Raw genomic sequence first — 26,457 nt, forward strand, 5'->3', positions numbered from 1 at the left:
GGTTTAAATCGAAGGTAGACACAAAATGCTGGAGTAACTCAGCGGGACAGGCAACATCTCTGGAGAGATGGGATGGGCAACGTTTCAGGTCGAGGCCCTTCTTCAGACTTCTTCTTCTGAAGGGCCCCCGACCCAAAATATCGCCCGTTCCTTCTCTCAAGAGATGCTGCCTGTCCCGCTGAGTTACTCCAGCATTTTGTGTCTACCTCAGGTTTGTAGGTTAATTGGCTTGGTGTAATGGTTAAACCTGTCCCTAGTGTGTGTGTGTGTGTGTGTGTGTGTGTGTGTGTGTGTGTGTGTGTGTGTGTGTGTGTGTGTGTGTGTGTGTGTGTGTGTGTGTGTGTGTGTGTGTGTGTGTGTGTGTGTGTGTGTGTGTGTGTGTGTGTGTGCGTGTGTGTGTGTGCGCTGTATCTCTGGAATAAAACTAAATGAAACTAATCGAGACTGTGATCCCAGGGGATGTGGAACCAGGGGATGGGATCAGTGGAGCTACCAGCAGGTTTACAGCTAGAGTCAAGAGAGTTCATATGTTTCAGGCTGAGACTCAGCAGGTTCGATTCCCCCCGCCCTCTCATCGCACTCGCTCAAAAATGAATGAAAGATTAATGATACGACTTGTGTAATAATAAAAAAAGTAAATTAAAATTTGCTGGGATATTACAAAGAATAACATGGAGTGGTCTGGAAAATCCTTCACCCTCTTCCCTCCCGCCTCCACAAGGGACCGTGTCCCTTCCGCTCCTGTTCAAAAGGACAAACAGACAACCCGACACGGTAGAGTTGCTGCCTCACAGCGCCACGGACCCAGGTGCGAACTCCGGCCTCGGGTGCTGTCTGCGTGGAGTTTGCCAGTTTCCCCCAGTGACCGTGTGGGTTTTCTCCAGGTGCTCCAGTTTCCTCCCACACCTCAAAGACGTGCAAATGTCATTGGCTAACTCTGCAAATTGTCCCCAGCGAGGAGGATAGTTATGGCGTTCAAGTGACCGCTGGTCGGCGTGGGCACGGGCGCGTTGGGCCAATGAGCCGAGGGGCCCGTATCCACGCTGTATTTCTAAACTATATTGAACTAAGTGTCGGGAGCGGATGATGAGGTGGGGGGGGCGATAACCAGTTAGTGAACGGGAGAATGGTTAGCACGGACTCGGTGGGCCGAATGGCCTGTTTCCACGCTGTACCTCGAAACTAAACGGAAGGCCTGCAACTTCACAATCAGTTCCATGTTCAGAGTAGACACTTGAAAGCAGAAGTTCATCCCCAAGTGCCAAGTCCAATTCCTTGCTTCTTGCTTTCCGCAGAGGCAGACGTCGATTCGCAGCCTGGTTTCTCCTGCCGTGCAGGTTTCGCACAGTTGCCGTCACTGTGTGCGTGAGCTGAGAGTCCCGGTGTGTGTGTCTGTGTGTCCCCACCCCCCCCCCCGCACCAGGGCAGGGAGTAGCTGGCGGAGGAGGAGGATGGGGAGATGACCACCAGCAGATGGGCGGGCGTCTGTCGGTCAGCTCATCTCAGCCGGTGACGATAGGGGGGGGAGACGGTGGGGGTGGGGGTGGGGGCCAGATTCCGGGGACAGGGCTCCATGGTGACGGCCACTCCCATTCCACTGCGCGCCGTGGGCATGGAGGTCACCTCTGTCCACTTGTCCTTCTCCGGATCGTAGCACTCCACGCTGTTGAGGAAGCCATGCTGGCTAAATCCACCTGCGCCGTGCGGAGAGGATCACATTGCAAATGTTAATGCTCGGAAAATAAACACCAGGAAAATAAAATGGTGAGATCAATATTCAAACTGGTCAGAATGGGATAGGGGCAGAATTAGGCCGTTCGGCCCATCAAGTCTACTCCGCCATTCAAACATGGCTGATCTTGTATTCACTGGAGTTTAGAAGGATGAGAGGGGGGAGCCTTGTAGAAACGTATAAAATTATAAAAGGACTGGACAAGCTAGATGCAGGAAAAATGTTCCCAATGTTGGGCGAGTCCAGAACCAGGGGCCACAGTCTAAGAATAAAGGGGGGAGGCCATTTAAAACTGAGATGAGAAAAAACGTTTTCACCCAGAGATTTGTGAATTTGTGGATTTCCCTGCCACAGAGGGCAGTGGAGGCCAAGTCACTGGATGGATTTAAGAGAGAGTTAGATAGAGCTCTAGGGGCTGGTGGAATCTAGGGATATGGGGAGAAGGCAGGCACGGGTTATTGATTGTGGAAGATCAGCCATAATCATAATGAATGGCAGTGCTGTCTCGAAGGGCTGAATGGCCTCCTCCTGCACTGTTTTCTATGTTTCTATCTATCTCTCCCTCCTAAACCCATTCTCCAGCCTTCTCCCCCCGACACCCGCACTAATCAAGAATCTATCTACCGCTGCCTGAAAAATACACAATGACTTGTCCTCCAAAGCCTTCTGTTGCAAAGAATTCCACAGTTTCGTCACCTTCGGGTAGAAGGTACAGGAGCCTGAAGACTGCAACGCCCAGGATCAGGAATAGCTACTTCCCTACAGCCATCAGGCTATTAAACTCAACTCATACAAAACTCTGAACAATCGTAGCCCATTATCTGTTTATTTGCATTTTATCTGTTTATTTATTCATGTGTGTGTATATATTTATATAACGGTAATGTTCTGTCGTCATGCCTACTATATTCTCTATATAAACTCTCTTGAATCTTGATGAAAGAAATTCCTCCTCATCTCCTTCCTGAGGTGTCGAGAGGGCCATTAGTTTAGTTATATTATGGTCACCTGTACGGAGGTACAGTGGAAGGCTCTGTTGTAGCGTGCGCTCCAGTCAGCGGATGGAGTGTGTACGCGTCTCCAATCGAGGCTAATAAAGGTAGACAAACATGCTGCAGAGGCTAATATAGGTAGACAAACATGCTGGAGAAACTCCGCGGGTGAGGCAGCATCTCTGGAGAGATGGAACAGGCGAAGTTTCGGGTCGAGAACCTTCTAATAAAAGTATTTCACCTTGGTGCACGCGATTATAAGCAAACCGTTGGCACGTTGGGCGAAGGGGGCCGGGCGAGGAGAAGGACGATAGTTCACGGGACGATCGGAACGGAGGCGCGGACTGCCACGGGCCTTTGTGGCCTAGCTCCAACTGGGAATGTTAAATAGACTCTTGCACATAGACTCAGTGGGCTGCCTCGATCTACTTATACTACTCGACAATACTGAAAGGACGTAGGCTTTTCTTCATTCAAACAGTGGATAGTACAGTAGAGGTCCCTTGGTCCTAGTTTAGTGGTACAGCACGGAAACAGGCCCTTCGGCCCACCGAGTCCGTGCTGACCCGCTATCCCACACACACTAGGGACAATTTTACACTTATCCCAAGCCAATTCTCCTTTCGTCGTTTTTTTGGACTCATATGGTGCAACACAATTGTAAAAAATAACTGTTTCAGGACTGGACGAGGGTTGGTCAAGATTATAAATAATGATCTCCTTTTCTTTTTTATTTTATTTTCTTTTCACTATTTTCTCTCTCAACTTTCTTCATTTACTCGTTTTCTTTCTTCACACACTATATATTTCACATCTTTCTATCCTTTACTATCTAACTTCTTTTTCTTATTCTCATCTTTTTTCAATGTAACAAAAAAAAAAGAAGTTGTACATAAAATTATTACACTTATCCTTTGGTGCAAGCCTTAATTAAAAAAAAAAAAAAAAAAAAAAATCCTTAACCTTCCGAGTGTGGGAGGAAACCCGAGGATCTCGGAGAAAACCCAGGCAGGTCACGGTGGGGGTGGGACACGTACGGACAAGCGCCCATAGTCAGGATCGAACCCGGGCCCCTGGCGCTGTAAGACGCCGTAAGGAAGGATGTGTACAGCGGGGATTGACACAAAACGCTGGAGTAACTCAGCGGGACAGGCAGCATCTCGGGAGAGAAGGAATGGGTGACGTTTCGGGGTCGAGACCCTTCTTCAGAGTAGCGAGGTTGCAGGCTGTTTTATGGTCATGCATGACTACAGAGGCAGCAGAGTAACGTCATGTATGATGTGCATCGTATGTCATGCAGGGTGGACGTCATGTATGATGGACGTATGATGGGTGTCATGTATGATGGGCATCAAGTATGATGGGTATCATGTATGATGTAGTCATGTATGATGGACATCATGTATGATGGGTATCATGTATGATGTAGTCATGTTTGATGGACATCATGTATGGGGCGTCATGCATGATGGGCGTCATGCATTCCCATTGCTGATGAGTGCAGCTCTTACCCAAGACGTAGATCTTCCGCTGAAACGCGGTCATCCCCATGGCACTGCGACTGTGCTTCATGCTGCCAACATATTCCCAGCGTTCCCCATCGATGCAGTAACGTTCCACAGATGAAACCTGCTCCTGGCCATTGTAGCCCCCGGCAGCATAGATATAATGGCCCAGGGTGACCACACCTAGAGAGAGGTGGTACATGTGCCTTAAACGTTGGGATAGTCCCAGCCTCAACTACCTCCTCTAGCAGCTTGTTCCATACACCCACCTCCCCTTGTGTGAAAACGTTACCCCCTCAGATTCCTATTACATTTTTTCCACTTCAACTTAAACCTTTGTCGTCTGGTCCTCGATTCCCCGACTCTGGGCATCTACCCGATCTATTCCCCTCGTGTTTTATGCAAGATTCCAGCATCTGCTATTCCTGGAGTCTATAACCTTCCACCCTTATACGTTCCAAATATTGAGCTGAAGGCCAACATTCCAATATTCCTGAAGTGGTCGACGTAAGACTCTATCCAAGCCTTTCACTATTCTTTACGTTGCAATGACAACTCCAGCGAGTCGAGGCCCAGTGCCATCAAACACTCGTCATATGTTAACCCACTCATTCCTGGAATCTGTCTTGTAAACCTCCTCTGGACCCTCTCCAGAGCCACCACATCCTTCCTCAGATACGGGGCCCAAAATTGCTCAGAATATTCCAAATGCGGCCTTATAGAGCCTCAGCATTGCATCCCTGTTTTTGTATCCAAGCCCTCTCGAAATAAATGACAATAGACAATAGGTGCAGGAGTAGGCCGTTTGGTCCTTCGAGCCATTCAGTGTGATCATGGCTGATCATCCCCAATCAGTACCCCGATCCTGCCTTCTCCCCATGTCCCCTGACTCCGCTACCGTTAAGAGCCCTATCTCTCTCTCTTGAAAGTATGCTAGCATGGAGTTTGCTTTCTTTACAACCGATTCAACTTGCAGATTAACCATTTGGGAATCATGCACAGGCGCTCCCAAATCCCTTTGCTCCTCCGATTACTGGATTCTCTCCCCATTTAAAACACAGTCTGTGCCTTTATTCCTACCACCACCACCACACGTTGCCCCACTATATTCAATCTGCCACTGCTCCTTCACTGCTTTTACCACCCGCCTGCTCTCCGTATTCTCATCTCCGCCAACAGCCGCCCTTCATCCCCACCCCCCTCCACCAACGTTGCAAGGCGAGCCTCACCCGCTCCGCTCCGCACGGTCCCCATGGGGGTGACGGAGCTCCACGTGTCTCTTTCAGGGCAGTAACGTTCCACGCTGCGCAAACGCTCGTCCCCGTCAAACCCGCCGACCACGTAGAGCAGCCCGCTCCACACCGCCACCCCAGCCGCTATTCGCCGGCTCTGCATCGGCGCTATAGCTGTCCACCGGTTTGTTTCAGGGTCGTACCTACAGGTGAAGCCGTGAGAGAAGGCACAGACACATGTCAATAGACAATAGGTGCAGGAGCATAATGTTGAAACTGTACAAGGCATTGGTGAGGCCAATTCTGGAGTATGGTGTACAATTTTGGTCGCCTAGTTATAGGAAGGATGTCAACAAAATAGAGAGAATACAGAGGAGATTTACTAGAATGTTGCCTGGGTTTCAACAACTAAGTTACAGAGAAAGGTTGAACAAGTTAGGGCTTTATTCTTTGGAGCACAGAAGGTTAAGGGGGGATTTGATAGAGGTCTTTAAAATGATGAGAGGGATAGACAGAGTTGACGTGGATAAGCTTTTCTCACTGAGAGTAGGGAAGATTCAAACAAGGGGACATGACATGAGAATTAAGGGACAGAAGTTTAGGGGTAACATGAGGGGGAACTTCTTTACTCTGAGAGTGGTGGCTGTGTGGAATGAGCTTCCAGTGAAGGTGGTGGAGGCAGGTTCGTTTTTATCATTTAAAAATAAATTGGATAGTTATATGGACGGGAAAGGAATGGAGGGTTATGGTCTGAACGCAGGTGTATGGGATTGGGGGAGAATACATGTTCGGCACGGACTAGAAGGGTCGAGATGGCCTGTTTCCGTGCTGTAATTGTTATATGGTCATATGGTTATTCGGCCCTTCAAGCCAGCACCGCCATTCACTGTGACCATGGCTGATCAACCCCAATCAGTACCCCGTTCCTGCCTTCTCCTCATATCCCCTGACTCCGCTATCTTTAAGAGCCCTGTCTAGCTCTCTCTTGAAAGCATCCAGAAAACCGGCCTCCACCGCCCTCTGAGTCAGAGAATTCCACAGACTCGCCACTCTCTGTGAGAAAAAGTGTTTCCTCGTCTCCGTTCTAAATGGCTTACTCCTTATTCTTAAACTGTGGCCCCTGGTTCTGGACTCCCCCAACATCGGGAACATGTTTCCTGCCTCTAGTGTGTCCAATCCCTTAATAATCTTACATGGTTCAATAAGATATCCTCTCATCCTTCTAAATTCCAGTGTATACAAGCCCAGTCGCTCAATATATGACAGTCCCGCCCATCCCAGGAATTAGCCTGGTGAACCAATGCTGCACTCCCTCACAGGCTCTTCAGCCCATCGAGTCCAGTGCCGTTCAGTTTATGATGTGGCAACTCTGCAGCTTGCTGTTCAGAAGAGGATGTCTTGAACTGGTTTACTTTAGAGTTACTGTGCCAAATCAGGCCCTTCAGCCCACCGAGTCCGCACCGACCAGCGATCCCCGCACACTAGCACCATCCTCCTTTCCCGTCCATATTCCTTTCCCGTCCATATACCTATCCAATTTATTTTTAAATGATAAAATCGAACCTGCCTCCACCACTTCCACTGGAAGCTCATTCCACACAGCCACCACTCTCTGAGTAAAGAAGTTCCCCCTCATGTTACCCCTAAACTTCTGTCCCTTATTTTTCAAATCTTTTGTTGCGTGCTAACCAGTCAGCAGAAAGACAATCCACGATTACAATCGATTCATTACAGTATGTAGGTACATGGTAAGAGAATTACGTTTCATGCAAGGTTTAGCGGGCAAAGTCCGATCTAGGATAGTCCGAGGGGCACCAATGTGGTAGATATAGTTCAGCGCTGCTCTCTGCTTGTGGTGGGATGATTCTCTTCCCTAGTTCCGGAGATACGGCGTGGAAACAGGCCCTTCGGCCCAACGGGTCCACACTGACTAGCAATCACCCCGTAACTAGATCTATCCTACACACTAGAGACAGTTTACAGAAGCCCATTAACCTACAAGCCCGCACGTTTGTGGAGCGTGGGAGGAAACCGGAGCACCCGGAGAAAACCCACGCGGTCACAGGGAGAAGGTACGATGAGATGGATTTGGGATTAGTTACTGGACATCAGGCACAGTGGCGTAGGTGTGAGCTGCTCTGTATCGGCGAGACCAAGCGCAGGCCCAGCGATGGTTTTGTGAACACCTCCGCTCAGTCCACCTCTGCGATTTCCCGGTTGCCAAACACTTTAACTCCCCCTCCCATCCCCACGCTGACCTTTCCGTCAATGGTCTCCTCCATTGCCAGAGTGAGGTCAAACGTAAATTGGAGGAACAGCATCTCATATTTCGTTTGGGCAGCTTACGTACGGGCATTTACTTCTCTAACGTCAGATAGCCCTTGCTTTCCCTTTCTCTCCATCCACTCCCCCACCCCAGTCATCGTACTAGTTTCATTGTCGTCCTGCCGAGTTCCACTATCCACCTATCCCACAGCCAACAATGGCACATTGTGAGCCCAACATTTCCCCTTGATTATCGTAGCTTTTTGCATATTGTCTAAAGCACCGTCTATCTCTCTCGTTCCCCCTTCCCGAAGTTCTCAGTCTGAAAAAGGGTCTCGACCCGAAACGTCACCTATTCCCTTTTCTCCAGAGATGTTGCCTGACCCTCTGAGTTACTCCACCCTTTTGTGTCTGTCCTCAACCCATGCAGCACCGGAGACCCGGGTTGGATCCCGACTCTGAGTTTGTACGTTCTCCCCGTGACCTGCGTGGGTTTTCTCCGAGATCTTCGGTTTCCTCCCACACTCCAAAGGCGTACAGGTTTGTAGGTTAATTGGCTTGGTGTAAGTGCAAATTGTCCCTAGTGTGTGTGTGTGTGTGTGTGTGTGTGTGTGTGTGTGTGTGTGTGTGTGTGTGTGTGTGTGTGTGTGTGTGTGTGTGTGTGTGTGTGTGTGTGTGTGTGTGCGTGTGTGGAATAGTGTTGATGTGCGGGGATCGCTGGTCGGCGCGGACTTGATGGGCCGAAGGGCCTGTTTCCACGCTGCATCTCCAAACTAAACTAATCTAATCTAAATTAGAAAAATGGGTGCAGGAGTAGGCCACTCGGCCCTTCGAGCCAGCACCGCCCTTCAATATGATCATAGCCTGTTCCTGCTTTCACTAGTGCAACTAAATTAGTGTAGGTGGGGCATGTTGGTTGGTGGGGGGCAAAGATGGGCCAAAGGGGTTTTTTGGGCACAGTGTCTCTAAACTTAACCAGTGATGGGTCACTGATTCCATCAACGCTGCTCCCACACTGCTGTGTAGATACAGGAGGAATCGAATATATAGGAATAAAGAGGTCCTTCTGCAGTTGTACAGAGCCCTAGTGAGACCACACCTGGAGTATTGTGTGCAGTTTTGGTCCCCTATTTTGAGGAAGGACATTCTTGCTATTGAGGGAGTGCAGCGTAGGTTTACAAAGTTAATTCCCGGGATGGCGGGACTGTCGTTTGCTGCGAGAATGGAGCAGCTGGGCTAGTACACTCTGGAGTTTAGAAGGATGAGAGGGCATCTCATTGAAACATATAAGATTGTTAAGGGCTTGGACACAATAGAGGCAGGAAACATGTTCCCGATGTTGGGGGAGTCCAGAACCAGGGGCCACAGTTGAAGAATAAGGAGTAAGCCATTTAGAACGGAGACGAGGAAACACTTTTTCTCACAGATAGTGGTGAGTGTGTGGAATTTTCTGCCTCAGAGGGCGGTGGAGGCCGGTTCTCTGGATACTTTCAAGAGAGAGCTAGTTAGGGCTCTTAAAAATAGCGGAGTCAGGGGATATGGGGAGAAGGTAGGGACGGGGAACAGATTGGGGATGATCAGCCATGATCACATTGAATGGCGGTGCTGGGTTGAAGGGTCAAATGGCCTACTCCTGCACCTATTGTCTATTGTCTAGAAACATAGAAACATAGAAATTAGGTGCAGGAGTAGGCCATTCGAGCCTGCACCGCCATTCAATATGATCATGGCTGATCATCCAACTCAGTATCCCGTACCTGCCTTCTCTCCATACCCCCTGATCCCCTTAGCCACAAGGGCCACATCTAACTCCCTCTTAAATATAGCCAATGAAGTGGCCTCAACTACCCTCTGTTGCAGAGAGTTCCAGAGATTCACCCCTCTCTGCATGAAAAAAGTTCTTCTCATCTCGGTTTTAAAGGATTTCCCCTTTATCCTTAAGCTGTGACCCCTTGTCCTGGACTTCCCTAACATCGGGAACAATCTTCCAGCATCTAGCCTGTACAACCCCTTAAGAATTTTGTAAGTTTCTATAAGATCCCCTCTCAATCTTCTAAATTCTAGAGAGTATAAACCAAGTCTATCCAGTCTTTCTTCATAAGACAGTCCTGACATCCCAGGAATCAGTCTGGTGAACCGTCTCTGCACTCCCTCTATGGCAATAATGTCCTTCCTTAGATTTGGAGACCAAAACTGTACGATTGATTGATTGGAGACCAAAACTGTCTATTGATACGAGGTGGGACGGGGGGTGTAGACAAGATGGCTGGTTGCCCCGTTGATCACTCACCTCTCTGCGCTGCGGTGATGCAGGGAGCCGCAGGAGCCGCCGATGGCGTAGATGATCCCGTCGATGACCCCGACGCCAACCCTGTTCCTGGCCACGCTCATGGGCGCCCGCGTGGCCCAGCGGTTGGTCAGGGGGTTGTAGCAGTCCAGCCGGTCCATGTCCAAGTGTTCCCCGTGTACGTTGTTCCTGCCGCCCAGCGCGTACAGGAGCCCCAGCACCACACACGTGCCCGCCCCGCTGCGGGGCACCGGCATGTCGGCCAGCTTCACCCACCGTCCCGTCCTGGGGTTGAAAGCCTCAACGTTGGGCAGCGGGCGGTGCCAGTAGCCGCCGGCCACGTACACCAGCTGGTTGCCGCGCTGCCTGACCGGCGGCAACGGGCGGCGCAGGTCCATCTCCCGGAAGATCTTGGAGAGGAAGTCCCGGCACGGATTGAGTTTGCCCAGGATGGGGCAGGCCTGCAGCTGGTGCTTGAGGAAGCGGCGGGGCAGGGCGTAGATCTGCAGGGCGTTGAGGAGGGCGTGGAAGTAGTGAGCTCGCCCCTCCACGTCCCGGCGTACCCACTCCATGCACGCCTTGTACACCTCCGTCTCACAGCCCACGTTCAGCCCGTCCTGGCTGATTAGATCCAGCAGCTGGCAGTGGGAGAGGTTGAAGAACTCTTCTTCCTTGATCACCTGGAGGAGGCAACACACGGCTCAGGATCAGCATCGGCCTGGGGGGCGGGGGAGAGGGGCAGGGGCCGGCGTTGGTCAAATATTGTAATTCTGGACGGTCAAAAGAGCACTCAGGAACAACAAACGACTCCTCTCCCTGCCCTGGAGATCGGAGCGGTTCAGGAGATCCTTCACCCCCGCAGACATTAGATTTTATAATTCGGACCGCTAGGCTGTAGGGGGATGCTTTTTTGCATTATTTAATTGATTGAGATGTATGTACATTGTTTCTAATAAAAAATAAAAAAAAATAAAAAAATTATTGTTAATTGTTGGCCTTTTTAAGTATTTATTGACCTCAGGAAGTGTCCACATTGTATTTTATGTATTATCTGTCTGCGTTCGTTTTGAATGTGTGGGTTTGTTAGTTGGGGGCTTCTGGACATCTGAATTTCCCTGAGGTGATCAATAAAGTATTTCTTCTTATTATTGCAGCAGGGTCTTGATCGAATGGGCTGAGGAATGGCCGACAGAGTTTAATACAGAGAAATGTGAGGTGTTGCATTGTGAGGTGAGGTCTAACATGGGCAGGACCTACACACTGAATGGCAGTGCTCTGGGAAGTGTCGCAGAGCAGAGGGATCTGGCAGGGCAGTGCATGATTCCTCGAAGCTGGAGTTGCAGGAAGATAGGGCGGTCAAAAAGGCTTTTGGTACATTGGCCTTATAGAGCATAGACGTTGGGAGGACATGTTGCAGTTGTATAAGACATGGGAGAGAGAAGCTGCATTTAGAGTAGTGTTCAGTTTTGGGCTCAATAGAAACATTGAAACATAGACAATAGGTGCAGGAGTAGGCCATTCGGCCCTTCGAGCCTGCACTGCCATTCAATATGATCATGGCTGATCATCCAACTCAGTATCCCGTACCTGCCTTCTTTCCATACCCCCTGATCCCTTTAGCCACAAGGGCCACATCTAACTCCCTCTTAAATATGGCCAATGAACTGTGGCCTCAACTACTTTCTGTGGCAGAGAATTCCACAGATTCAGTGTGGAAAAAAACAATTCTCATCTCGGTCTTAAAAGAGTTCCCCCTTATCCTTAAACTGTGACCCTTTGTTCTGGACTTCCCCAACATCGGGAACAATCTTCTTGCATCTAGCCTGTCCAACCACTTAAGAATTTTGTAAGTTTCTATAAGATCCCCCCTGAATCTTCTAAATTCTAGCGAGATGGCAAGGTGTTGTCAAGCTTGATACGGTACAGAGAAGATTCATGCTGATGTTGTCTTGGCTCGAGGGGCTTGAGCTACAGGGAGAGGTTGAGTCGGCTGGGACCCTATTCCCTGGAGCGCTGGAAGATGATGGGGTGATCTTATAGAGGTGGACAAAATCATGAGAGGAATAGATCGGGGTCTCTTGCCCAGGGTTGGGGAATCGAGAACCAGAGGATATATTAAGATGAAGGGGAGAAGATTTAAATGGAATCTGAGGGGTAACTTTTACACACACAGGATACGCATTCTCCTATGGAATGAGCTGCCGGAGGGGGTAGTTGAGGCAGGAAATATCGCATCACTTACGAAACAATTACTCAGGTACATGGATAGAACAGGTTCAGAAACATTGAAACATAAAAAATAGGTGCAGGAGTAGGCCATTCGGCCTTTTGGGTCAGCACCGCCATTCAATATGATCATGGCTGATCATCCCCAATCAGTGCCCCGTTCCTGCCTTCTCACCATATCCCTTGATTCCGTTAGCCCAAAGAGCTACACCCAACTCTCTCTTGAATACATCCAGTGAATTGGCCTCCACTGCCTTCTGTGGCAGAGAGTTCCACTGATTCACAACTCTCTGGGTGAAAATATTTTTCCCTCACCTAAATGGTCTAGCCCTTATTCTTAAAGGGGGGCATGGGCCAAATGCAGGCTGATGGGGCGGGTGTAGATGGGGCATGTTGTTCGGTGTGGGCAAGCAGGGCTGAAGGGACTGTTCCCATGCTGTGCAACTTTACAGCGCGTTGAGTCCAGGGTTCGTTATCACCTCTTCCCCAGCCAACAATGGATCATTGTGGGCTCCACCCTTCTTTGGACAACTGTTGCCGGTACCGACTTGTTCAAACCACCCGCCCCAAACCTCAACCCAAACAGCCTCCCCAGTGCTGGGGTTACCTCGGTGAAGTGTATGTGGACGTATTTCTTGGCCTTCTGGCAGAGTTCCACGCAGCCAACCTGCTCGGCAAAGTGTGCAATTCCAATGACGTTGGAGGAGTCCATGTTTTGCAGCAGGAAGGCGGTGCAGGCCCTGGTCACCCCGTCCACCTGGTACATGGAGCTGGCCACCATCAGCTGCTGCACGCAGTGCTCATCCACGGACACCAGCGAGGTGTAGGCGAACTCAATCAGCCGCTCCATGGCCCTGGGATCCACGCCCTTCAGCACGACTTCGGGCGCCCCCTGCTCCTTCAGCTTGCTGGTGAACATGGCCCTGAACACGGGGCTGCTGGCGGCCAGCACCACGCGGTGGGCGGCAAACGCCTGCTCCTTGCCGCCGTGGGTCACGCGCACCGTCACGTCGCACAGTTGCTGGTCCAGCCGCAGGGCGTGCATCACGGACAGTGCCTGGCAAGGGTGGCACCCCTGTGGGTGATCCATGTGCCTGCTCCCCCTTCAGCGGCGAGACATCGACCTCAAACCGACCGGAACGGTCTCGACCCCACCGGGTTCAATCCCGACCACGGGTGCTGTCTGTACGGAGTTTGCACGTTCTCCCCGTGACCTGCGTGGGTTTTCTCCGGGTGCTCGGGCCTCTTCCCACACTCCACAAAGACGTGCGGGTTAATAGTAAATAAAATTGTAAATTGCCTCTAGTGTGTTCACTAGGAATAGTGTTAGCGTACGACGGGAAGATCGCTGGCCGGCACGGGCTCGGGTGTTTCCGCGCTGTATCTCTAACGTCGAACAGGAGGTCCCCAATCTCTCCCGGCCGCTTCTGGAAGGATCCCCGGGGAGCGGCGTTATGGCAGCTCCACTTTCACCGGGTCTCGGTCTACGGCGCTGGTACCAAGTGTCCTCTCCCGCCCCCCATCACATCGATCCTCGCACCAAGCGAGACCAACAGCGTCAGGCCCTACCGTGTCCCGAGAGCGAGATTCTTCCCCCGTGGCTTCAGCAGGGTTGTTGTGCCGTTGGGTGAGTGGGAGACACAAAGGGAGGGGGGGGGGGCAGAAGCTGGGTGTCGTCACCAATTCCCACGGATTCAGCGGATCGATCAGAAAATCGTTTGAAGTCCAGACATTCAGTCCGCAATTACCGATCGGAAGCCCTTGTGGAGAGACCGTGGTCACGTTAACGTCTCTTGTTGCCAGTGAGTGAAGGCAGGAGGGTTGGCAGAACGACGGTAGAGTCTCGGACACGGAGCTGTTGTGGGCCAGGACTGCACCCCCCTTTAACTTCCCGTCATGATTCAGACCTCTTTAGATCTCTCTGTGCGGATCCAATGGCGGAAGGAAGGGGCTGGGCGATGGTGTACGCTCCCCAAACTGAGTAGCAGCAACTCACAGCAGCGACAGAGTCGTCCACAGGAAGCCACAGTTAACGCACTGCATAGAGGGAAGAGAGCTGGTGTTAGATTATTACCAGCAACGTGATGTTGCTCAACGTTTCATTTACTCAACCAGGGCTGGGACACCCAGTCCATGATACTCACACTCACACTCACACTCACATGCACACTCACACACACACACGCTCACACTCACACACACACACTCACACACACACACACACACACACACACACACACACACACACACACACACACACACACACACACACACATACACACACACACACACACACACACACACACACACACACCCCCACACACACCCACCCACACACACACACACACACCACACACACACACCCACACACACACACTCACACACACACACACACACACACACACCCACACACACACCACCCACACACACACACACTCACACACACCCTCACACACACACACACACACCCCCACACACACACACACACACACACACACACACACACACACACCACACACACACACACACACACACACACACACCCCCACACACACACACACACACACACACACACACACACACACACACACACACCCTCACACACACACCCCCCACCCACACACACCCACACTTACAGTCAGTGCACAGACCTTCCCTGTATCCATCTAACTCTTGTGTGGGAAGGAACTGCAGATGCTGGTTTATACCAAAGACATCCACAAAAAGCTGGAGTGACTCAGCGGGACAGGCAGCATCTCTGGAGAGAAGGAGTAGGTAAAGTTCCGGGTCGAGACCATTCCATCAGCCATTCCTTTTCTCCAGAGATGCCGCCTCTCATGTTGAGATACTCCAGCTCCTTGTGTCCATCTGCCACCTATCACTATCCAGATCTTGTGCCCCACCCCACCACCACAATCAATCTGAACAAAGGTCCTGACTCAAAACAACATCCGTTCATTCCCACCACAGATGCTGCCTGACACAGCACTTTATGTTTGACACAGGGCTGGCCCACAGACAGACCCTCGGCGAGCTTGTGAACGGCCAGTGAGCGTTTCGACCTTGCCACGAACAGTTTGGCCGGACCAACTCGAGTTCCTAGTCTGCTTGGTGGTTGGAATCAACTGGAAACTTAGAACAAACATAGGAAAATAGGCCCTTCGAGCAGGCACCACCATTCAATGTCATTTGGACACGCTAGAGGCAGGAAACATGTTCCCGATGTTGGGGGAGTCCAGAACCAGGGGCCACTGTTTAAGAATAAGGAGTAAGCCATTTAGAACGGAGACGAGGAAACACTTTTTCCTCACAGAGAGTGGTGAGTCTGTGGAATTCTCTGCCTCAGAGGGCGGTGGAGGCAGGTTCTCTGGATGCTTTCAAGAGAGAGCTAGATAGGGGTCTTAAAGATAGCGGAGTCAGGGGATATGGGGGGAAGGCAGGAACGGGGTACTGATTGGGGATGATCAGCCATGATCATATTGAATGGTGGTGCTGGCTCGAAGGGCCGAATGGCCTACTCCTGCACCTATTGTCTATTATCTATTGTGGTGAATCTGTGGGATTCTTTGCCATGGAAAGGTGTGGAGGCCAAGTCAGTGGATATTTCTAAGGCAGAGATAGATAGATTCTTGCTTAGTGCGGGTGTCAGGGGTTATGGGGAGAAGGCAGGAGAATGGGGTTAGGAGGGAGGGATAGACCCGCCATGATTGAATGGGGGAGTGGACTTGATGGGCCGAGTGGCCTTCTTCTTCTCCTATCACGTATGACCTTCTGACTGCGCACTAGTTGTAGGTGGGATGGTTCAGTTGCCTGATAACAGAAATCCACTTTTGCTGATGTGCCGTGACTAATCAAAAACAGACGGTTGCTTTAATTGCACAGATCATGTGACCTCGGCAGTACGATCAGATAAATTGATGAGGGGGAGAGATGTCATCGCTAAAGCCACGTATTATCTAACGAGGAAGTCCCTGATGCGATTCAGGAATGCCTTACATTAACCAGCATTGTTGCTTCAATGTGTGGGAAGGAACTGCAGATGCTGGTTTACTCCAAAGATAAGACACAAAACGCTGGAGTAACTCAGCGGGTCGGGCAGCATCTCTGGGGAGAGGGAACGGGTGACGTTTTGGGTCGAGACCCTTCTTCAGACTGAGAGGGAAACTAGAGATATCGCAGAGAGGTTCTATTGCAGTTGTACAGGGTCTTGGTGAGACCACACCTGGAGTATTGCATACAGTTTTGGTCTCCAAATCTGAGGAAGGACATTATTGCCATAGAGGGAGTGCAGAGACGGTTCACCAGACTGATTCCTGGGATGTCAGGACTGTCTTATGTGGAAAGACTGGATAGACTTGGTTTATACTCTCTAGAATTTAGAAGATTGAGAGGGGATCTTATAGAAACTTACAAAATTCTTAAGGGGTTGGACAGGCTAGATGCAGGAAGATTGTTCCCGATGTTAGAGAAGTCCAGGACAAGGGGTCACAGCTTAAGGATAAAGGGGAAATCCTTTAAAACCGAGATGAGAAGAACTTTTTTCACGCAGAGAGTGGTGAATCTCTGGAACTCTCTGCCACAGAGGGTAGTTGAGGCCACAGTTCATTGGCTATATTTAAGAGGGAGTTAGATGTGGCCCTTGTGGCTAAGGGGATCAGGGGGTTATGGAGAGAAGGCAGGTACGGGATACTGAGTTGGATGATCAGCCATGATCATATTGAATGGCGGTGCAGGCTCGAAGGGCCGAATGGCCTCTACTCCTGCACCTATTTTCTATGTTTCTATGGAAGGGTAAGGGGCCTGTCCCACTTAGGTGATTTTTTGGGGCGACTGCAGCCAGCAAAGTTTTCAACGTGTTTTTTCGGCGGCAGTGGCGACAACGTTTGCTGTCGTAGGTTGTCGCCAGTTGTAGCAGGTGACTTCCATTTAAAACTAGTCCCCGGCAGTCGCCCAAGTGGGACAGGCCCTTTAGGTGTGAAAGCGACAGATCAAAGCAGACAATGATCAAGGAAATGTAAGATAGTAAGTCGGTAAGTAATGTTTAAGAAGGAACTGCAGATGCTGGAAAATCGAGGGTAGACACAAAAATGCTGGAGTAACTCAGCGGGTGAGGCAGCGTCTATGGAGCGAAGGAAATATTCAACGTTTCGGTCCGAAACCCTTCTTCAGACTAAGTTTATTGGTCAAGTATTGACATACAAGGAAGATAGACACAAAACGCTGGAGTAACTCAGCGGGACAGGCAGCATCTCTGGAGGGCAGATAACCCCGCTGAGTTACTCCAGCATTTCGTGCCCATCTTTGGTTTAAACCAGCACCTGCAGTTCCTTCCTCCACATTGAGGGAATGTAGAATGGTTCATTGCCAACTGAGGGGAAGGTGACAACAAGGTATAGGAACAGTGAAATTAATCAGGACGGTGAAACTGGTGGGAGAACTAGGGTGGGGGGGGGGAGAGATGGAGAGGGAGGTGAGATATAGAAACATAGAAACATAGAAATTAGGTGCAGGAGTAGGCCATTCGGCCCTTCGAGCCTGCACCGCCATTCAATATGATCATGGCTGATTATCCAACTCAGTATCCCGTACCTGCCTTCTCTCCATACCCCCGATCCACTTAGCCACAAGGGCCACATCTAACTCCCTCTTAAATATAGCCAATGAACTGGCCTCAACTACCCTCTGTGGCAGAAAGTTCCAGAGATTCACCACTCTCTGTGTGAAAAAAGTTCTTCTCATCTCGGTTTTAAAGGATTTCCCCCTTATCCTTAAGCTGTGACCCCTTGTCCTGGACTTCCCCAACATCGGGAACAATCTTCCTGCATTTTAATTGAAATGCTAGTCTCCCTGCGGGTTATTGATTGGGGACGATCAGCCATGATCGCAATTAATGGCGGTGCTGGCTCAAAGGGCTGAAAGGCCTCCTCCTGCACCTATTTTCTATGTTTCTATGCTTTAAAGGGATAGCAAACTACTGCCCAGTGAAGATTGGATTGGGCGCAAGATTTGAAGAGCCCTTTGAATCCTTTGCACTGATTTCTATTGAGCATTTTACAGTAAATAATTGCTCTGCAAACACTTCTCTGAGCCTCCCTGTCGAGCTGCCTTTATGTTTCCGTTTAGCTGAGCTTGCAATGCTGCTGTCCCAAGCAGTATGACATTGAAGATAGACACAAAATGCTGGAGTAGCTCAGCGGGACAGGCAGCATGTCTGGAGAGAAGGAATGGGTGAGGTTTCGGGTCGAGACCCTTCTTCAGACCAAGATGCCAGTTCCATACACCCACCAACACCAACAACCCCCCCCCCCCCCCCCCCCCCCACCAATAAAGAACAACATACAGCCATGACTTTACATGACATTTTGCAGAATAGACACTTTAACACTGGCCAGGGCAGAGTGCCAGGGCCTGTAATACTGGGCTCACATCTAATAATGATTGACAATAGGGAGTCTTGCTGGAGAGCAATAGTTGAAGGTGAGTGTGTAAACATTTCAAGGAGATCGGAGGGCAAGTTGTTTCCACATTGGGTGCGGTGAGTAGACAGAATAGATGGGGCAGACACAGATACACACAATGTTTCACAGATGTTTGGACAAATACATAGATAGGAAAGGTTTAGATGAGGATATGGGCCAAATGCAGAGAAATGGGAATAAATATAGGCAAGGAATGAGTGTGTGTGTGTGTGAGTGTCTGTGTGTGTCCATGCGTAACTGTGCGTGTGAGTCTGTCTGTGTGTGTGTGCGTATGTATCTGTGTGCGTGTGTCTGTGTGTGTGTCTGTGTGTGTCTGTGTGTGTGTGTGTGTGTGTGTGTGTGTGTGTGTGTGTGTGTGTGTGTGTGTGTGTGTGTGTCTGTGTGTGTCTGTGTGCGTGTGTGTGTGTGTGTGTGTGTGTGTGTGTGTGTGTCTGTGTGTGTGTCTGTGTGTGTGTGTGTGTGTGCGTGTGTGTGTGTGTGTGCGTGTGTGTCTGTGCGTGTGTGTGTGTGTGTGTGTGTGTGTGTGCGTGTGTCTGTGTGTGTGTGTGTGTGTGTGTGCGTGTGTCTGTGTGTGTGTGTCTGTGTGTGTGTGTCTGTGTGCGTGTGTGTGTGTGTGCGTGTGTGTCTGTGTGTGTGTGTCTGTGTGTGTGTGTGTGTGTGTGTGTGTGTGTGTCTGTGTGCGTGTGTGTGTGTGTGTGTGTGTGTGTGTGTGTGTGTGTGTCTGTGTGTGTGTGTGTCTGTGTGTGTGTGTCTGTGTGTGTGCATGTGTGTGTGTGTGTGCGCGTGTCTGTGTGTGTGTGTCTGTGTGTGCGTGTGTGTGCGTGCGTGTGTGTGTGCGTGTCTGAGATGTTTCACGGTTGCACCAGGATCCATTCTCTGCAGCACCAGTCAGTAAGAGCAATGACTGGTTTCTTTAATCAAAGAGAAAATGGGTCTGGAATATTTCCCATAGGACCATAGGACACAGGAGCAGAATTCGGCCCATCATCCGATCATGGCTGATCCATTTCCCCCTCACAACCCCATTCTCCTGCCTTCTCCCTGTAACCTTTGACAATCTTATTAATCAAGAAATTCTCAATCTCCATTTTAAAACTACCCGACGACTTGGCCTCCACAGCCATGTGTTGTTGATTCACCACCCTCTGGCTAAAGACACTCGTCTTTGCCGCCATTCTAAAGGTCCGTGCTTTAATCCCGAGGCTGTGCCCTCTGGCCCTAGACTCTCCCATGATTGGGAACATCCACTCAACATCCACTATCTCGGCTTTCCAAAAATGCTTTAAATTTGAGATGTCGGTTTTTGCAGCTGCACATTCTGGCGGAAAGGGGCAAAGTGAGATTCGACAGAATGTTTCACAGCCCCAGGAAGTGCGGTAACCCTTCACCCAGTGAAGCCAGTTCCTTTTTTACTGTAGTGGCATGACAACGTTGCGTTTAGAGATACAGCGCGGAAACCGGCCCTCTCGGCCCACTGCAGCGACCAGCGATCCCCGCACACTTCCAATATCCTACACACACGAAGGACAATTTACAATTTTACCGAAGCCATTTAGGCTGTATGGTGCCTCCCTGTAGGTCTTTGGAGTGTGGGGGGGAGGGAACCGAAGATCTCGGAGAAAACCCACGCGGTCACAGGGAGAACGTTAAAAACTCCTTACGGACAGCACCCGCAGTCGGGATCGAACCCGGGTCTCTGGCGCTGCAGCATCTCTACCGCTGTGCCACCGTCCAGCCCCAAACCATTCCGCCAACAGCAGTCAGTTGCTTTACTGATGTCAGCTGAAGCATCTACAAAGCCAAGAGATTATCCAAAATATTCTCTGCTCTTGACATAGACGTGAGCGATATGAACCGGGGCTTCGGAAGATCCGCTCACCTGAAAACATGGACAGGAGAGAGGCGGAGATACCACTCCGTCGTGGGGAATTCGGAGTCAACTTCTGTGGCGGGAACAAGACGAGTGGGCCTGTCCCACTTGGCGATTGTTTAGGCAACTGCCGGCGACTGTCGTGGTCGAAGCAGGTCGACGAAAAACCGGCGGCAACCTACGACAACGCCTACGCCAGGAGACGTCACGCTACGCTCATTGGCGTCAAGCTCACTGTCGCCGAAAAATGTTCAACGTGTCGAAAATTTAGCGGCGATCAGAAAGACGCTACGACTTTTTGCGCGACCGAGGAGACGACTCCCGGCGACCGACGGCGAACATGTGGCGACAAGTTAGTCGCCCGTAGTTGGCTAAAAGAAAATCGCCTAAGTGGGACAGGCCCAAAGCACAATCGCATAGATACTTTGTGATGTGTCAATAAGACACTTTGTTCAGCATTTTCACAGTTGTTATCAGGCAGCTTGTGCCTTGGCATAGCTGTGGAGTTGCTGCCTTACAACATGTTCAATCCTGACTACGGCTGGCTGCTTGTCTGTACGTTCTCCCTGTGACCACGTGGGTTTTCTCCGGGTGCTCCGGTTTCCAACGACACTCCAAAGACGTGCAGGTTTGTAGATTAATTGGCTTGGTATAATTGTAAATTGTCCCCAGTGTGTGTAGGATAGTGTTAATGTGCAGGAATCGCTGGTCGGCACGGACTCGGTGGGCCGAAGGGCCTGTTTCCGTGCTGTACACCTATACTAAACGAAACTGAATGGTCTCCTCATCGGCTAGATAGTAATAATGTTCATAAATTCATAACTCACGGAAGCCTAGTGAGACCACACCTGGAGTATTGTGTGCAGTTTTGGTCCCCTAATTTGAGGAAGGACATTCTTGCTATTGAGGGAGTGCAGCGTAGGTTTACAAGGTTAATTCCCGGGATGGCGGGACAGTCATATGCTGAGAGAATGGAGCGGCTGGGCTTGTACACTCTGGAGTTTAGAAGGATGAGAGGGTATCTCATTGAAACATATAAGATTATTAAGGGTTTGGACACGCTAGAGGCAGGAAACATGTTCCCGATGTTGGGGGAGTCCAGAACCAGGGGCCACAGTTTAAGAATAAGGAGTAAGCCATTTAGAACGGAGACGAGGAAACACTTTTCCTCACAGAGAGTGGTGTGTCTGTGGAATTCTCTGCCTCAGAGGGCGGTGGAGGCAGGTTCTCTGGATGCTTTCAGGAGAGAGCTAGATAGGGCTCTTAAAGATAGCGGAGTCAGGGGATATGGGGAGAAGGCAGGAACAGGGTACTGATTGGGGATGATCAGCCATTGAATAGCGGTGCTGGCTCGAAGGGCCGAATGGCCTACCCCTGCTCCTATTGTCTATTGTCTATTAAACGTATAGCTGACTGGTTAGCACGCAATGAAAAAGCTTTTCGCTGTACCTCGGTACACATGACAATAAACCAAATTCGAGGCTCCCCTAAACAGACCCGCCTCACCAGAGAGGCTTTCAACACAGTCTCTTGTTGGACACACAACTGGCCTACTTCCATCAGACATATCCACTTTGTCTACACTTGCCTCTGTTTTCCAAGTTAAAACATGCCCACTCTCCCCAGAGGCATAGAGCCACACACAACACAGAGACAATCTCTTCACCCCGCCTTGCCCAAGTAGCTCACTGCTTAGTTTAGTTTAGAGATACAGCGCAGAAACAGGCCCTTCGGCCCAGCGAGTCCGTGCCGACCAGCCTTCCCGCACACTTACATCATCCTACGCTTACGGACAACTTACAATTTTACCGAAGCCAATTAGCCTACAAACCTGGAGTGTGGGAGGAAACCGGAGCACCCGGAGAAAACCCACGCAGGGTCACGGGGAGAACGTACAAACTATGTACAGACAGCACCCGTAGCCAGGATCGAACCCGGGTCTCTGGCGCTGTGAGGCAGCAATTCTACCGCTGCGCCACCGTGCATGGTCCTCTAAACACTTCCTATCCATATACCTGTTCAAATGTCTTGTAAATGGTATCCCAGTCTATAGGGAGGTTTCACGGCAGTCGGGTCACGACCCATGACCCATACCGTTGCTAAGCTACTCCAAGTGGAGTACACACGATGAACTGCAGGTAGGCACTGACCATTGTTTCCAGCGTAGCGGGCCCGTTAAAACCCGCTGAAATTGTCCATTTTTGCGCTGTAAATAATGATGGAAATCGGGATAAGCGTGAGAGACATTTAGCCTACTTCAGAATTCCAAAAGTGAGGAGAAATGACGGTAGATAGAAACGAGAGCTGAAGGGACAACAACAGCCAGAGTGCTTGGCGAACATTGGCCGTTTGCTCACTGCATTTCATCAACTAAGGCATTATTTGTGTTTTTTTCTTGATTTCTTTGGCATCTAAAAAGTTTCAGAAGTGATAAATCTGGCTGTAAAATTTTAAAATCGCCCATGGTTCTCAAGTGGGTTTTTACATACAAAATGAAAACGCATCTGAAGCAAAATTTATCATTTAAAAAAATCGCAGACGTACGTGGGTTTTGAATTACCTTTTACTCAGATGCAAGCCAAGGAATGGCATAATTGTTAGCTGTTAATTGGACTTAATCAACCTCAGCAAATTGACAATATCCTATTGAAAGGGAGTGGGTGTATAAGTTGTCAGGACATGTTATTATTTGCCAAAATATAGCATGATAGAAAACTTACTTTTCCACACACCACTCGTACATCTGGAGATTGTTTTAATGATAAATTTAACTTCAGAAGCATTTTCTTTTTGTATGTAAAATCCCACTTCCGAGCCATGGGGATTTTAAAATTTTACAGCCAGATTTATCACCCGAGACTTTTTAGATGCCAAAGAAATCAAGAAAACACACGATTAATGCCTTACTTGATGAAATGCAGTGAGCAAACACGATAATTCCCAATATTTTCAATTCCGATATCTGCACGGCCAATGTTCGCCAAGCACTTTAGCTGTTGTTGTCCCTTCAGCCCTCGCTTCTCTGTACCTTCATTTCGCTTCACGTTTGGGATTCTAAAGTCCGGTACATGTCTCTCACGCTTACCCCGACCCACTATTTTTTACAGCGTACAAATTCACAATTTTGGCGGTTTTTAACGGGTAGGAAAGTACGTGTTTCGTGTATTAACAACAAATACCGGAAGCTGCGATGTCCTCCAGATGGATTCAGCGGCTCCGTGCATCAAGCCCTATGACCCAGTGACCTTACGTGCAACCCCCCTATAGCTTGCTCTGGCCGCTTGTTCCAGATGCGTACTATACCCTCTGAGCAAAAAGGTTGCCCCCTGAGGTCCCTCTCAAATTTCCCCCCTTTCACCTTAGAGTATAGGATTTGAGTATGGGAGCAGGGAGGTTCTACTGCAGTTGTACAGGGTCTTGGTGAGACCACACCTGGAGTATTGCGTACAGTTTTGGTCTCCTAATCTGAGGAAATACATTCTTGCCGTAGAGGGAGTACAGAGAAGGTTCACCAGACTGATTCCTTGGATGTCAGGCATTTTCATATGAAGAAAAACTGGATAGACTCGGCTTGTACTCGCTAGAATTTAGAAGATAGGTGGGGGGGGGGGGGGTCTTATAGAAACGTACAAAATTCTTAAGGGGTTGGTCAGGCTAGATGCAGGAAGATTGTTCCCGATGTTGGGGAAGTCCAGAACAAGGGTCACAGTTTAAGGTAACAGTTTAAGGATAAGGATGAGGAAATCTGTTTTTACACAGTGACCTGTGAACTCTCTGACAGAAGGTAGTTGAGAGGCTATAAAAGGGAGTCAGATTTTGTCACACAGTGAGAGAAGTGGTGAATCTCTGGAATTCTCTGCCACAGAAGGTAGTTGAGGCCACAGTTCATTGGCTATATTAAGCTTCTCGTTTTAAGAGGGGGAGTTAGATGTGGCCCCCGTCACCTTGTGGCTGAAGGGATGAGATAAGTCCCTGCACAAAACAGGGGGGTGCAATCTGAAGAAGGACATTATTGCCAGAAGGCAGGTACCAGGATACTGAGTTTATGGAATGATCAGCCATGGATCATATTGAATGGCGGTGCAGGCTCGAAGGGCCGAATGGCCTTTACTCCTGTACCTATTGTCTATGTTTCTATGTTAAGCTTCTCGGCTTTTTTAGAATCGTCTACTATGGGGGTAAAAAAGGCAGGTATGGGATACGAGTTGGATCACTTTCATTGCTGCTCCCCGAAGTCACCTACTGTACACTTTTCTATGTTTCTATAAGGCCGACCCTTTTAGAATCGTCTTTTACACTCCAGTGAGATACTTTATTGCTGCTCTCCCCGTCCCTTGCACAAATACAGCCTCTCACTCTATGGCTCCAGCCTCCTAGTGGTGCAATAGACAACATGTGCAGGAGTAGGCCATTCGGCCCTTCGAGCCAGCACCGCCATTCAATGTGATCATGGCTGACACACCAAAGAGAGACCCAACAAGCTGGAGTAACTCAGCGGGTCAGGCAGCATCTCTGGAGAAAAGGAATAGGTCGAGACCCTTCTTCAGGCTGAGAGTCGAGGGGAAAGGGGAAACCAGAGATAGAAAGGGAGAGAGAGAGAGAGAGAGAGAGAGATAGAACAAATGAATGAAAGATATGCAACAACAAAAAAAAGTGAGACACAAACATGCCATTGTTGGCTGTGGTCGCGGAGGTGAAAACGTGTTACAGACAATGAAACTAACCAGGGCCACATTGAAACTTGTACAAGGAGTAGGGTGGGGGGGGGGGGAGGGGGAGAGAGAGAGAAAGAGAGAGGATGCAAGGGTTTAAGAAAGAACTGCAGATCGAAGGTAGACAAAAGTGCTGGAGAAACCCAGCGGGTGCAGCAGCACCTATGGAGCGAAGGAAATAGGCAACGTTTCGTCCCGAAACCCTTCCGTGTTTCGGCGCGAAACGTTGCCTATTTCCTTCCTGAAACGTTGCCTATCTCCTTCGCTGCATAGATGCTGCTGCACCCGCTGAGTTTCTCCAGCACGTTTTGTCTACCTTCGATTTTGCAGCATCTGCAGTTCCTTCTTGAAGGCTGAGTTACTCCAGCACTTTGTGTGTTTACCCTCAGCATAAACCACCATCTGCAGTTCCTTCCTCCCCTGAATCCTCCCACCTTTCCGCCCTAAAAAACCTTTTCGCTGCAGCTAAAAACTCTCTGAAGAAGGGTCCCGACTCTTCCCCCCCCCCCCCCCCCCCGACTGGCCTGTTCCCTTCCCCCCCCAACAGATGCTGCCCTGCCCGACCCGCTCGAGTTTACTTTGTAGTCTGTCCATCTTCGGGTACAGAACCAGCAATTGGCGGCGCTTGCATGATGTCCACGTAAAACTCTCTCTGGATTGTCCGAGGGCGCTGTAAGAAATAGGAAAGATGTCTCTTTTTTCTCACCTGAGTTGTGAGTTGACTTCTCTCTCGTCCAAATCGACACACGCCCTTTCTCTGCCAAATGGGGTGCTGTTTAATCGTGAGACACTCGTAAGCGAATGTGTTGCTTCTGTTATAACACACACTGGGGATTCCCAGCTGGGACTCTGTGAGCCAGCAGCAGTCAAAGATAGCTTCCCCTCTCCCCTCCCCTATTCTCCACTCCTCTTCCCCCTCTCTTCTCCTCTCTCCCCCTCCCTCTCCCCCTCTCTCCTCTATCCCTCTCTCTCCCCTCTCTCTCTCTCTTTCTCCCCCTTCCACCCCCTCCCTCCCTCATCTCCCCCCTCTCTCCCTCCCTCTCCCCTCTCCCTCTCCTCTCTCTCTCCCTCTCCTTCTCCTCTCTCTCTCCCTCTCCTTCTCCTCTCTCCTCTCCCTCTCCTCTCTCCCTCTCCTCTCTCCTCTCCTCTCTTCTCCC

The 26,457-nt window shown here is 49.9% G+C and overlaps 1 protein-coding gene across 1 annotated transcript; it reads right to left on the reverse strand.

Annotated features, from left to right (window-relative positions):
- Positions 1 to 463: 463 nt before the first annotated feature.
- On the reverse strand, positions 464 to 26,177 carry keap1a (kelch-like ECH-associated protein 1a). Its single transcript, XM_055658406.1, has 6 exons — positions 26,007 to 26,177; positions 12,847 to 14,276; positions 10,017 to 10,693; positions 5,459 to 5,664; positions 4,236 to 4,412; positions 464 to 1,694 (listed from the first exon to the last, which is right to left on the reverse strand). Exons 2-6 carry the CDS (start codon positions 13,327 to 13,329, stop codon positions 1,498 to 1,500), a joined length of 1,740 nt encoding a protein of 579 aa, XP_055514381.1. The 5' UTR covers positions 13,330 to 14,276; positions 26,007 to 26,177; the 3' UTR covers positions 464 to 1,497.
- Between the last annotated feature and the right edge of the window lie 280 nt (positions 26,178 to 26,457).

This window comes from Leucoraja erinacea, chromosome 29 (genome assembly GCF_028641065.1).
Source record: "Leucoraja erinacea ecotype New England chromosome 29, Leri_hhj_1, whole genome shotgun sequence".
Taxonomy (NCBI): domain Eukaryota; kingdom Metazoa; phylum Chordata; class Chondrichthyes; order Rajiformes; family Rajidae; genus Leucoraja; species Leucoraja erinaceus.